Here is a 14,730-nt window from a genome sequence, read left to right as displayed (position 1 = left end):
GACTGCGCAATCCCCTCAAGATCTGTATAATTCATTGCTAGCGTCTTCTATAGCAGTGTTCTTAAGGACAACTTTTCAAACAAGGATCTCAAACTCCCACCTGCAGGTCATCCCCAGAGTGGAGCAAACACACAAGCAGCCTGGGAGTCTTGGGGGGATGGGGGGCTGTAGGTTTCCATCCCTTCCAAGCCTCATCCCTTCCCACCATCACTGTGGCCCCCCCCCCTCCCCATGGCACTCCATCCCCCAAGCTAGAGGAAAATAACAAATAAATGTTGTTTATTTTTGTATACAAAAAATTAAGATACATAGCTATGAAATAAATTTGAAAGCAGCAGTTCCAGAATTGTTGCTCCTTTCTTTCTTGGATCATTTTTTAATTAAGAAGAAATTAGAGCCAATATTGTGCTTGAAAACATTTCCATTGAAGCAGTTTGTATTAAAGAGGATTCCCAGCCTATTACAACCCCTGTCATTTTCCCCTTCTAAGGATTCTTTACAGCAATATTAATGGAGTAATAAAATTGTACATCAGAATTTTAATGAGTCTCCCCCTCCCCATTCTACCCCATTTATATCCATGTACCCTCAAAGTTAACAGGGATACACAGATGTAAGTAAGGGAAGAATTTGTTCCATTGCATCCAATCTGTTCACTTCTTAAAAATGTCTCAAATATTAGTACCTCCTCGGACTCCTTTGAACGGATAGAAAAATGCTACAAGTAGATTCATAAGGACCGCAAGGTTAAATGAAATACTGCTCCAGAAGGACATGTTGCGAGAGCACCAGTACAACACAGGTTGAGCTGTGAAGGAAGAAAGAAAAAAGTGAGTATTGGAAAGACATCAGAGGCTTGTGTAAAGACAGTCCATCTCCATGAAAGCCCTGTTTGTTTACACTTAGTTTTTACTGCAGTTGATCTTGTGCTTTTTTGCCATCACTTGTTCTGAAGTTCATTTGTTTGGCCTTTCAAAGGACCAAATGTTAAAACATACCCTAGCTTTTGGGACTGCTTTAGCACGAGAATGACTTCAAAGAGCAGGTCTTTCCTAAGAAATCCCTGCACATAGAGAAGATATTTACATTTTCCACAATATAGTCTGCACTCACTAGATCCAAAAAACCAGAAGGTGGTGATCAGGAAATAACGAAGGTCTGTATGCCTTAGCAAGGGTGAGAGTGTTCTGGCTGCATCCCTCTGTGCTGTGCAGTGCTACATGCTATCACTCACTGGCCAGACTTTCTACCCTTCTTCAATTCTCTCCTCTATTGCAGCAAGCTGGGTTGCAGCAACTCTGACGCTGCCTGCACGGACTGGCTGTTGGCACGTTAGTCACTGTGTCATCTAGCCCTGAATTAATCCCCATAAGATAGGGTGTCCACATTGCAGGAAGAAAATTCAGCCAAGATGTTAAATACACAATACAGAGTTATAGTACAGATGTTAAAAAGCAGTTAAGCAGGTAACTACGTAACTGCTGAAAATCTTAGCGGCTACGTGGTTACATGCTGCAGGCTCTGCAGCATAAAGCTTAAAGCCAGTGCACTCTGGGGGCCCTGGCTTCCAGCCCCACTCCTGGGGAGCCGGCTGCACTGTAGGCTCTGCAGTAGGAGTTTTATACTGCAGAGCCCACAGAATGGGACGGCAGTTGGATCCCCAGGAGCTGGTGCGCACTGGAAGTTAAGTCGGCTCCCGGTGCGTACCAGCTTCTGCCTATAGCCCCGCTCCCAGAGTGCCAGCTGCCGCTCCCCACTTCTGCCTCAAACACAGGCAGCAACACAGCGTGGCAACCTGCTCCGTTGGAAACGGTGCGCACTGGGAGCTGGCTTAAAAGCCAAGAGCCATGTACGGGTTCTTGGCCCCACTCGGTGCTGATACAGAGTTAGCAGTGTGGGGTGGCAACTGGTTCTCAGAGCAGGGCTGGGAGTCGGTGTGTAACTGTTACAGTAACCGATAAGCTCATGCTTATCAGTAACCATTTAAATGGTTACACTGTTACATCCCCACTTCATAGCACGCTAACAATAGCACCATGTTACCCCAGAGACATGAGACTGCAGCCAACTGGACTTCCAACTTAGCACTCTGCTGTAGGCTAAAGATGCAAACACTTTGTCCCTGACATGTAGCTACACAATATTATGCAGGTAATTAAACAGCTGCACATTTTAAACAATAAAGAACCTGTGGAAAACACTAAAAAAACCTCCTTCTCAAAAAAAACCCATTGTCCTAATTTTAATAAGCTCTACAGCCTGAATTAAGAAGTACAGATCAGCGCTGAAGGATTCATTTTCTGAAATGGTCATGGACCAATTAAGATGAAAAGGAGAGCACTCTGAGATGCTACCTTACAGTAAATCCATCTGCGTCAAGTTAAAATCCCCTGGAATTTAACTACTACAGGCAGACAACTACTACAGGCAGACTGCATGATTGCTGTACTCTGCAGAAGTCAGTTGCTATTGTAATCTATGGGCACATCTAGACTACATTCCTCTTTCAAAAGAGGAATGTAAATGAAGCAAATTGAAAGTACAAAGTGTTGATTTAAATATCCCGTGCTCCATTTGCATATTCGCATCTGAGCGCTTTTTCAAAAAAGGATTTTTCGAAAATGAAAGCGCAGTCTAGAGGGGGTTCTTTAAAAAAGAAAAAACCCTTTTTGAAAGAACCCATACTCCTGATTTTTTCAGGAGTATAGATTCTTTCAAAAAAGGATTTTTTTCCCCCCAAGAGAACCTCGTCTAGACTGCACTTTCACTTGCGAAAAATCCTTTTTTGAAAAAGCGCTCAGATGTGAATATGCAAATGAAGCGCGGGATATTTAAATCCGTGCTTCATTTGCACTTTCAATTTGCTTCATCTACATTCCTCTTTTGAAAGAGGAATGTAGTCTAGACATAGCCTAAGAAAAAAATACTCATTGAACAGGTAGGGATATCAAGCATCCTCCTGCCAAAAAGAAAAATCATGTGCACTGAGATGTAATGTTGCAGTGAAAAGAAAGGAGCTCACAGAAAAGTTGAGAGAAGAGACTTTAAAAAACAAAAAACAAAAACATAACTCATGAGTTATATATGAGGATTAATTAATAAATGCAAAGATCTAGAACATCACAACATCCATTGCTCCGTAAACCGTAAATAATCATTCTCCTCCTTAACAAGTTCTCTCAACATTATTAAGAACCTAAACATGGGTAAAAAAAAAAAAAAAAAAAAACCTGTATAATACGCAACTGAAATGCAAGTGAAAAACATTGTCTTGACAAGCCAAATGCTAAGGAATGGCCAACACAAAGTTATGAAGTCATCATAAAAATAGCATAAGCTTCATTGCATCTAAACCTAGGCACATGCAAAAACTCACTGAAATTAAATCCAGCAACTTTTCAGTTATATGGTGTATTGTTCTCCATACTTTTTCTGTTCTTAATGTTTCTTTAAATCAGGGGTGGGCAATAATTTTTGAAGGGGGGTTACTTCACGATTTTTGGAAGTGGTTGCAGGCTGCCCCAAAGGAGTGGGAGGGGGGGGAAGCCTTAGGCAGTAGGGAGCTGTTCCCTCTAGGTGTGGCCCACCCGAGGCGGTGAGAAGAGGCCTCTATGCTCCACCACCTCCAGATTAGCCAGGGTGTGTGGGGGAGCACATGAAGTCTTTGCCCCAGCTCTTGCCCTGCCAGAGGCACCACAGAGCCTAGAGAGAACCGTCAGCTGTTTTGAACCAGACAAGTAACAAAAAACTGTATTTGTACGATTATGCCAATAAATATAGCTGATCACTTCCCTGGAGTGTTTTATAGGATGTATTCCTAACTCTATCATACACAGAACTATACATTTCTTGTATGATTCTTAAAGTCATTTTGAGAAGATGCTTACACAAGATTCTGAAACTGTCAAAAATATAAAGCCATTGTTAAATGTTAAAACAGTGATCTACTCCATTTAGTATTCACCAGACAGGTCAAATATATTTCAGGGGAGTTGAATAAGTTTTAGACCTTATCTGATCCACATGTGACTTTCATGCTTTCAAGTAATATGATGATAGTTTATTTTTAGCTGTTACAAAAATTAGCCTAAGTCTATTCCAACAGCAGCAACTATTTATTGAGTTTTCATTAGCCCTTTCAGGCTTAAGATGCTCAGCTTTCACTGATTCCATTGGGATCTCAGCACATAAGTTTGAGGGTGAGTCCTGGCTGTTAATGTCAATGGAAAGTCTTGCAAGCAATTGTTATTACATTAGTGTTAACTAGCCTGGGTCTCTCTGGAGCTCCAGGCAGACTTTGATGATTTACAGATGTACAACTTACATTGCAAACAATTCCACTGACTGTGGAAGTCTGCATTTCCTACAGTAAGCACAGACAACAACATAAGCTCCTTGTAAGCCATGTGGCCATGCAGCTGCCTAGTTAGCACTGCACAGGTGCTCAAGGCACCTGCGCAAGAATGGGAAGAGGGTTGTCCCACTCCCAACCTAGCCTCCAGTCTGGTGGCCAGAGAGGGATGGCCTGAATGAGGCGCCTCTTCTCCAGTCCAAAGGCAACTTTGCTTTGACTGCCACCCTATGTCGCACATTACCTCCATACTGGTGTACATAACATTAATTCTACTCTGGGGTGGGAAAAATTATGGGGAACACTAACAGCAGCATAGGTACTCTGGAACATTTTAAGGAAATGCAATAATAACTAGAGTCTAGGAGGGCAACATCTATAAACAGATGCTACAGTGAATAATTGCTTTCTTTCTAATACTGACAAAGGGTCATTGTTGGCACATGCTGACTAAGGCCAAGTCTACACTACACTTGGCAGCTTGACTTCAGGTACGCAATTCATCTTAAACTGAGCTTGGCGGCGTCCCTACAGCTGGATGCTGATTGGAGCAAACGTTCCTATCAGCTTCCCTTAGTCCTCACAAATGCAGGAGTACTAGATGCTGGCAGGGGGTGCCTTCTGAGTTTGATTTAGTAAGTCTTAACTAGACTCGCTAAATCAAACTCCAGAAGATTGATCACAGCAGCTTTGATCTTCCACAAAGTGAAGACAAGGCATAACTGACAACTGTACAAGAGCCTCAGACATAAATGAATGATTTTTTCAGATAATCCAATTTGGAATATTAGTTTAGATTTTTAAAATATTGAAGCAGAAGACGTAGATTATGTTCTAGTCTTATGGAAAAAAAAAAGATCACCCAGTAAACTTAACATCAGTGCAACTGTGAAAAATCTCTGCCTGAGAATATTTGATTTTTAAATATTTAAAAAAAACCCAAATACTATTTAGTTGCAACATAATGCTACAGTGCACTACCCACACTGGTAAAAGATTATGAAATCAAGATTCATTATTCTGAAGTTCTCACTTTATTATTAAAAAAACAAACAAACAAACAAACAAACAAACAAACAAACAAACAAACAAACAAACAAACAAACAAACACATCAACTTTTCTTCAGCCAGAGACATTAGTAGTTCCAACCTACCTCTCAATTTCTTTTGCCAGTTCATTTCATTGAAGAGGTCTTCTGATCTCAAGAAGAAATCATTGATCTTACTGCCTTGTTCATCTCTCTCTGTGGTGTAGTATATCCGTAGTTTAGATTCCTTGGTGAGGAATTCACATATACTTGGTACAGGGAAGACTATTTGCTCCATTGTACGGTCCAATCTAACAATCTAGACAATACAGATTTTTGAGTTTGTATGGTAGTTATTCGCATGTTATTGCAAAATAATGGAATGCTGCAATGTCAGATATTTTTTATATGAACTGAAATTCTAGAATTTAAATCTCAAAACTACTGAAGATAAGTTGTTTATTAGAATATTATCAAAGTAATTTTTCTATTTACTGTTCATTCACCTAGCATTTAGTTTCAAGGCATTACAATCTTTTTTACTCTCAGTATGGCATTACTGTTCTACGCTAGGATTTTTAAAAGGTCTGAAGGAGCTAGGTATTCGACTCCTTTTGAATTTCAACACATTCACACTACAGAAGCAAAACAATTTTTGTTTTATAGATAGTAGCTACTTATGATTACTATTATCTTACACATAACAAAAGCTTTTCAATATCATTCCATGTCATACAATTAAATTTTCAGAAACAGTCTCATTTGGCTTAATGTCTGATCAAATCTCATTTAGTAGGAAAAAAGTGTTGTCAATATTCTCTAACTTGCCCTATGAATTCAGTGATAGTATTAGCCAAACCATATTTCCTTGATTGAAAACACACTTGAATTTGCAAATAGGCTTCTCTGTAGTTCTGCCTATAAAATTGCACCAGAGCCGGTTTCTGCGAAGAGGCAGAAAAAAAAAAACTTTACACCCACATCAAAAGACAAGATAAAACTAGTTACTGAGGTGTAGATTAAGACACCCACCAGAATCAAAACACCCTTAACGAAGTAACTATTTTTAAGGGGAGTCTTCCTTCCAGTGCCTCTCTCTTTGGAAGATTATTTTTTGTATCAAAGGATCTCCAGCACATTATGAACGGGCACTTGCCATTTCCTTCTTTACCTCAATTTGTGCTGTGTGCTTGGCATAGAACTCCAGTGCTTCATCTCCATCTATCTGACCTCCAGGCTTCAGCATGTTCTGCAGCTCTTTGTTATGACGAGCCAACTAAAACAAAAGGGAGGCAAAGGGAGTGGGAGACACCAGATGCTTCCTTGTAACATTAATTTCTAATTTTTTATGCAAAAAATAAAACATACACAGCTGGTAAGAAGAGTGCCAAGTTGGAACAAGGATTGTTATATTTCAGCCAGGCACCATTTAATTCTATTTTGAGAGATGGAGTGTGACTAGAGGAGTTGGCTTTTTTGGTTTGATTTCCACACTGTGTTCCAACCTTTGGAGTTCTCCTCTATCCTGTCTGACTTGAGACAGGGTCTTGGGGGATTCTGGTACAAGCCAGCCTCCCTCATACATCAGCTTTCAAGTTGTGTACAGTTCTTAGGTAGGACTCTAATAAGTCAAGCTCCTAAAGCAGTGATGGGCTAGTGAGTGGGTTGCATGAGTGGCCCTCCAACTCAGTGGGCCACAATTTTGTAGTAAACAGGACAGTCTCCTGTGATACAATAGTTTTGCAAACGGCTTGAGTACCTAGAATTTGCAGGGTGTGACAAATGAATCATAGCAATGCTTTGATTGGTTGCAGAGGGAGCACACGGCTCTTACAGTTGATGTGGTGTGCAACAGTTCGCATCTCATTCATGTGCTTTTCCTTTACATGTATGTCACTTTAGAAATACCAGTAGGAAAAAACTATGTGGGATGGAAATCAGCAGAATCCGCCAACCCTGTACATGGGCATCACTAAACAAAATGGCTCATGGGACATACATTGAACCTCAATGGCTCACATGAGGCCCACAGGACGCAGTTTTCCCACCACTGACCTGCAGAAAGAATGGTTGGAAGATTTTGCTTTTACTAATAGTGGTGGCACTAATAATGAGATGGTACTCGAAAGCTTATATTGATACTATTTTCAACATAGCAGATGGTTTGTTTGATCTACTCATGGGCCTCACCAACAAGGAATACCTACCGGACATACCTAATATACTATGAGCTATGATTTACTACTTCCATGATCATCTATTGGTGTTTGGAAAATACAACCTGGTTAACCAGAGTATTAAGAATAGGCTCCAGCAGAGGGGACGGGGACTGAACAATACTGGATGGTATCAAAGGAGAGTCTCATGGTATTGGATAGTATCACAGCAGAGAATCTGTGTAATTTTTTTTTTTAAACAACACAAATTCAAGAGTGTGGCTCGGTTGTGCCAACCGTTCAGACAGTCATAGGTGTGAACAATAGAAGCAGAAATGAAGTTCTATTGCCCAATTTAAATACCGTATCTGTGATGAGAATTTCACATGGGACATAAAATGAAACACTGTATGTAACTGTTATGGAAGACATATCATCCCAGTGCCTTGAAGATCATGAAACATGCCACTAGGAACTTCATCAGTTAGGACAAAGAAGCTGGCAATTCTTCATTATAAAAGATTAAAGTCCTTTGCTCCTCTCATTGTACATACACAGAATTTCCATTTTTGAATGTGTTAGGGTAAAGACCAGGTTTGACTCGCAGTGGGAACTATGGTACTATAGAAAGCAGAGAAGTATATTGTGATGAGTTCTTGAAGAATTCTGTCCTAACTACCAAGACATTAGCAAATCAACAAAAACTAGATTACTTACTTATCTTCAATCTTGTATACATTACATATGCCAGAGCTATAAATGTATTTATACCTGATGAGCTAATATGTAAATATTGTGTCCCACGTTCCTAGGAGATGCTGCAAGATCTTCACCATTCTCTCCATCCTCAAACTCCACCTCTCCTTGCATATAAGCCTTCTTTATCACTTCCACCTAGGAAGAAAGACAAAAAAAAGAGTTAACTCAGATTTTCAGATTAAATTCTGTCATGGCTCTGCATTTAGAATCCAACAGAAGTCAATGAACACTGCACATACACATTCAAGGGTGAACTATATGGCCCGTGAACATCCAGCATAAAACAGGAGGCTAAGATTCACAAAGCAGAAGACTGATGAACTTTGAAGGGTAAATTAACTGCTTTCAAAGAATTTTACATCCCCCGACCCCTCTTCATGTAGATTGGTTCAGGCTATTCAAGATTTTTACAGCTACCATCTGTTGTCAAATTTTGCCTACATCAGATCTATTTGACTCAATGTAAGGAAAACTGAAGTGAAGGCTGAAACTCTGTCCTCAATTCACCCCATTGTTCCTGGATAATAGAGCATTTGTAGTATGTTATGTCATGCTCTGATCTCGGGTTCTTGCTATTAACTATGCACAACAAGACAAGTTAGCAGAATTTCAGCTGTACTTTGAATTTTCTGGCTTGTTTTTGGTCAGTTAATATTTATACAGCCCTGGGAGACTGCTAGAGTTTATGGACTCACTTTTATACCATCATAAAACTCTAATTCTTTGTCATTCTCTCAGTGAAATGGTTTATAGCAGTAAATTTTCTGGAATAAAAGATTCTTATATGCTCCTTTCCTTTCATCATTCACTGGAGAAGTTATTGCCTTCACTGCAGTAGTCAGTGCTACCTCCTTAACCACTTCTGCTATTGACAAAATAAATGGGCCTTTGAACCAACAGTTACCCTTTCCATCAAATCCTGGAAAGCTCTTCCAAGTTGCTAGTGACCAATGGAATAGACCACTGGTTATTGATCTATGATATGTAATCTAAAGTTGACCCTTTATCTTAACCAACCACCTGGCATTATAATTGGTTCCCGGTATGCTGCCAAACTAGTTTAGGGAAGTCTGATGTTTACGAGAGGCATAGAAAACTTACCAATTCTTTTGGTCTCATATTATAAAGTATTCTCTCCGCATTCTCACTGTCATGCCTGCTCTCCATGATTGCCAGCAGTAATTTGGAGGCATTGTTCTGGTGGAAAGAAAGAAGAAAAATGCCAGTCACTGTCAAGTAACAAAAACTCCACCAAACTAATCTGAATTCTAAGAGAGAGTCCTTTGATACAGTCACCTAGCACTCAGTAAGGTCAACAGCACCCATACAGCTAAAACCCTGCCTAAAACACAACATTTACTTGTTGTGAAGGGAAATCAAATTGAGTCAGTAAAGCTTTTGGCTTCAGATACCTAAAGGCTGTCTCTACACTGGGCCACTTATTCCAGAAAATCAGCCGCTTTTCGGGAATAAGCTGCGAGCTGTCTGCGCTGGCCCTTGAATTTCCGGAAAAGCAACGACGCTCTACTGTACAAAATCAGCCGCTATTCCGGAAAAGCTATGCTGCTCCCGCTCAGGCATAAGTCCTTATTCCGGAACACTGTTCCAGAAAAGGGCCAGTGTAGACAGCCCAATAGTCTTTTCCGGAAAAAAGCCCCGATCGCGAAAATGACGATCGGGGCTCTTTTCTGGAAAAGCGCGTCTACATTGGCCACAGATGCTTTTCCGGGAAAAGGGCTTTTCCGGAAAAGCAGCCTGCCAATGTAGACGCTCTTTTTCCGGAAATACTTATAACAAAAACTATTCTGTTTTAAGCATTTCCGGAAATTCATGCCAGTGTAGACACAGCCAAAATGTTTAGAACTGCAATGTTTAGGGATGTGAAAGGTTAGCTGGTAAGCATCACCCTCAACGGGTGATATTTACTGGTTCAGATTAACTGGTGGGGGCTGCAGCAACCACTCCTGCCCCCACCTTCTGTGGGAGTTAGGAGCCGCCCCTGTTCTAAGGTAGAGGCCGTTCTGAATGTCCAGGGCTACCTCTACCCAGAGGCCCATACCCAGCTGTGCTGGAGTGCCCTTTCTCTTAACTGGTTAAATTTCACATCCCTAGTGAAATTATTTTCTTTTAAAATGACTGTAGCATTGGCAGACTTCACTACTCATGAATACTGAGCTTGCATAGTCAAGATGCTGTAGGATAAGGCAAAAGACAACCAGACTGAAGATTAGATCTACTTCATCGCTTTGTAACTGAAAATCATTCTGAAACCCGGTGATGCCAAGTGATACAGGAAGGAAATGTGAAATACCACAAGGCATTAGACTACTTGAATATGAATAATTCAGAGTACAATCCATCACAGCTGATATTAAAAACAGTACTGCAATAAAGGTATTTAATTTTTTGAAGAATATATGTAAAAAGGATTTTACAATTTCAAGTTAAACCCCCCCCCCCCAAATATCTTGCTTCAGGTATCGACTCTTGCTTCATCTCACTGGCAATGCATAGCTCACTGTAGAATAGCCACTTGCCTTCAGTTCTAATACAAGGTCCATCCTCTTTTTCCCCAGTGGGTTGATGTCATTGAGAATTAATGCTGTGATGATGTCAATACCGTTGGATTCATGAGTTGCAATGCAGTTCTGTGCAGAGAAAAATCAGAGTCAACCACAGTGAAAAGGGAACTAGCTCAACAGCAGTTTTTAAAAAAACACCGTTGACTCAATCAACTCTCTCCAAAGAGAAGTCACCTTTTTTTCCCCTCATCTCCCCTCAGATGAGTGGGATGGATGAATGGAAGTTTTCAGTTCAGTGAAGGGATTCAATAAAGAAAAAAAACACACTAAAATACCTGGTTTCAAATGTGACTACAATCATATGTGATGACCTACCCAAAAAGACTTGGCTGAGGAAAGCCCCACAGCACAGCAGCTGGTCAACAGCTTTGGCATAAACACCACAGAGCTTATTGCTAAGGAAGAACACGCTGCTTTACTAAAGGTATGGGAGGATTGTTTTTTACCGCCCCCCCCTCCCCCCAGCATGTGCCACATTCTTTTCAAACAGCTAATATATGTTTCCATAAGTTATAGGCTCACTCTTGACATTTTGTGCATCTTACTCATACACATTCTTAAACTTGGCAACCTGCTTGCGGGAGTCACAATTTTCACCCTGCTTTGATGTCTCTTTCCAGCTACAGAAAGGTACAGATAATTATTTCACCTGATATGCAGGCTCTTCGGCAGCAACAATTTCCTGTTATGATTAATTAACATGTACACCTCCGCAGAGCGCTAATATTGCTTTCCCAGAGCGCTAATATTGTTTTACTGTAGAATCATCCCTCAGTATGTTTTGTTTAGGTTTACTGTGAATTACATTTAAAGGAACAAATATATATAGCATGTTATTAGGTAAAGTGACAGCTTTCCACTTAATTGTGGTCAATCCAGCTTCTACTTTTAATGGTCTTTTAAATACATTAATAAGAGGTATCTGGTATTATTGTACAAAAGCATATTCCTTAAACTACCCGCTGCTCCATTTTCAGCATAGCTGCAATTATCCATCATAACATGGTGTATTATTTTAATAGTATGCACTGCAGAGGTTTCCTTGGAGGGGAATATTTAGAAGGACATATTCCTTTGCTATGCAGTTTGGGTTGGATCATTCCACAGAGTGCATACAAGAGGATTCAATAAGATTTAAGTTGAAAAAGGAAGATAACATTGACATTTGTAAATACAGATCATGTTCGCTAAGCAGGCTGCATCCATAGCTGGATAACTGGTCTGGTTATAGCCAGCACCCTGGGATTTGGTGGTAATGTACATTCAACAAGTACTCTTAGGTTTTTGTCTACACTAGCCCCCTAGATCGATCTAGGGAGGCTAATGAGGGCGACTGAAATTGCAAATGAAGCGGGGGATTTAAATATTCCGTGCTTGATTTGCATGTTCCCAGCCGGTCGCCATTTTTAGAAATTGACTAGCCCGAAGTAACTGCCCGCGTCCTCCTGCAATTAGGTTTACCAGCTAATTCGTGGTAGGGCTTTATTTCGGAATCCCGTTTCACTGCTGCGTGTAGACACGGGCAGTTACTTCGGGCTAGTCAATTTCTAAAATGGCAACCAGCCGGGAACATGCAAATCAAGTGCAGGGTATTTAAATCCTGCGCTTCATTTGCAATTTGTCACCCTCATTAGCCTCCCTAGATGGATCTAGGGGGCTAGTGTAGACATAACCTCACAGTGAATACCATAAAGCTGGTAGGGGTTTGAAATACTTCACCTTCCAGGGCTAACTTCATCAGCAGCTACCTAGAGCAGCTATTCATTTAGCATACGTAAATCCAGACCTTTACCCCTTACCCTGTTCACTGACATTGTTAACAAGAACCATGTTTAGATTAGGGTGAGGGATAGGGCTACTTGGAACCTTGGTTTAAAAAAAACAAACAAACAAACAAACAAACAAACAAACAAACAAACAAAAAAAACACGTTTCACATATACAAGGATGTGATATCCAGATCATAATATAGAACAGCAGAGCTACAGGATATATTTACCAACACCATTCACTTTTGACTTCATTACCTGTCCTCCGCCCACTCATGTGTGCCCTGGTACAAATTTTATTATCTCTCTCTCTGAGCAGTTTCAAACAACTGATATAAGTGAACAATATCAAGCTACCAGAGAAATCTTTCCTTCTCCTTCACCTAAAACAATCTTAACTCAGAGATATGGGATGAGCAAGGTTTGGTCCTGGGTCATGAATTTTCTTGTTTGTTTTGAACTGTGCTGGGATGGCTGACATAACTCACTTTTGGTTTTACCCCTCATATATTTAGACCATTTAAAACCTCTACACAAATCCACAATTATCACTAGTCCCTATTTACAGTTCTTCTCTGTCCATATGGTGCTGGTATTAGTCAGTATCATGTTTAAAACATTATCCTTTCAACAAAGTTTCACAGAATTAGACAGGGCTTCACGTAACACCATATCAAATGCTTTTTTTGCATTTTACCTTATCTGTTACCTATGTACATGTAACACAAGTATCATGACCCCAGTTGTCAGTGAGGAAGAACCTAGGAATTCAACACAAAGGTGGTAGCAGTAGTAAAAAGCTATCTTGACCTAACAGAGGGGAACGTAGCACACTTAGGACGCTTGCCACACATCTCCCATCAGAGAAAACATCTGATGTCCACAGGAGTTCAAATCCTCTAATGGTTATCACGTCCATAACCAACCTACTGCTCATCAGTGGGATCAAACTAGGACTTTCAGCAGCAAAGCACAAACCTCTCTCCCATTTATACTGGAGGCCACCTGATTTCTTTCCCCACCATCTGTGACAGCAGCAGTTTGGCCCAAAAAGAGCTTGCCCAGTCTGCCTAAATATCCTACATAAGGCAACATAAAACCTAATCTACTACAATGATGCAAAGTGAGTTTTATTTTGATTCCTAGGAAGGAGGAAAAGACTGAGCCCTGTACCTAGAGAAATAAATCTTGATAAGATCAGTTAAATATCACCATGGTCAGGTGAGCAATTTGAATGGCATCACAATGGCATTTATAGTACATTTAATGGATTTGGGGGCATACAAACCTACAGAACAAACACTGCACATATATGGGGAATGGGTCATTCCTTTTATGGCTGTGGCCACCTTACCTGGTTTTCATGGCATGGTCCCTGACAGTACTCAGTCAAACTTTCCAGTGTCTGGTTGATCAGTGCTACATTTTTCTCATTTATATACAGACCAAGAAGTCCAAGTCCTCCAGTTGTGCTTCCACAGATACAATCCAGAAACTGCAGTGTCTCACACACCAAGTTATAGTTAGTTTTATTGTTTTGACAGCGTAGGAAGTTCTGTAGTTAAGTGTCAAAGAAAAAGAGCAACACAGAAAATCAACTTTAGAGAGGAATGTTTTACTAGAGTTGTTGGATTAAAGCTTACACTTCGTGATGTCACACTCATGTTTATTATGGTTGCCTCACAGAAATGCCTCTCCAAAAAAAGTTTTGGGATCTAAAGAAAGTTTTGGGATCTTGTATAATTGTTGTACAACTCCTTTCATTTCCTTTGAATGCATTGTTCTTGCTCACTTTCTCCCATTGCCTGCTAGCACCAGTGTGTCATATGCTAGAAGAGAATACAGAATGAGGGATACATTTGACCACATTCTACAGACCAGACAGATCCAAGAAAGCTAGTATTCATATTCATATCTCTCTCCACACAAAAGATCTTCCACCGGAGCAGAGAGAAAGCAATTCTCTAGTTATGGGTTTCATATAAACATCTGCAGGCATCAAAGAGACACCTGACTGCAACGCCTGGAGAAAGGCAACTTCAAATATAATTTTCTCTGTTCCACTTCTTCCAATAATTATTGCA

General features: G+C 40.4%; 1 protein-coding gene across 1 annotated transcript in view; it reads right to left on the bottom strand.

Annotated features, from left to right (window-relative positions):
* The window catches only part of ITPR1 (inositol 1,4,5-trisphosphate receptor type 1), a 268,821-nt gene that overhangs the window by 43,635 nt on the left and 210,456 nt on the right, over positions 1-14,730 (bottom strand). The window contains 7 exon segments of the mRNA XM_075939741.1: positions 686-808; positions 5,507-5,699; positions 6,552-6,656; positions 8,308-8,430; positions 9,397-9,492; positions 10,833-10,943; positions 14,001-14,201. Coding sequence (XP_075795856.1) covers positions 686-808; positions 5,507-5,699; positions 6,552-6,656; positions 8,308-8,430; positions 9,397-9,492; positions 10,833-10,943; positions 14,001-14,201 — 952 coding nt within the window.

Source organism: Pelodiscus sinensis, chromosome 11, assembly GCF_049634645.1.
Source record: "Pelodiscus sinensis isolate JC-2024 chromosome 11, ASM4963464v1, whole genome shotgun sequence".
In the NCBI taxonomy this organism is placed as follows: Eukaryota; Metazoa; Chordata; order Testudines; family Trionychidae; genus Pelodiscus; species Pelodiscus sinensis.
Note: the sequence above shows the minus strand (reverse complement) of the source record. Positions and strands in the feature narration are given on the sequence as shown.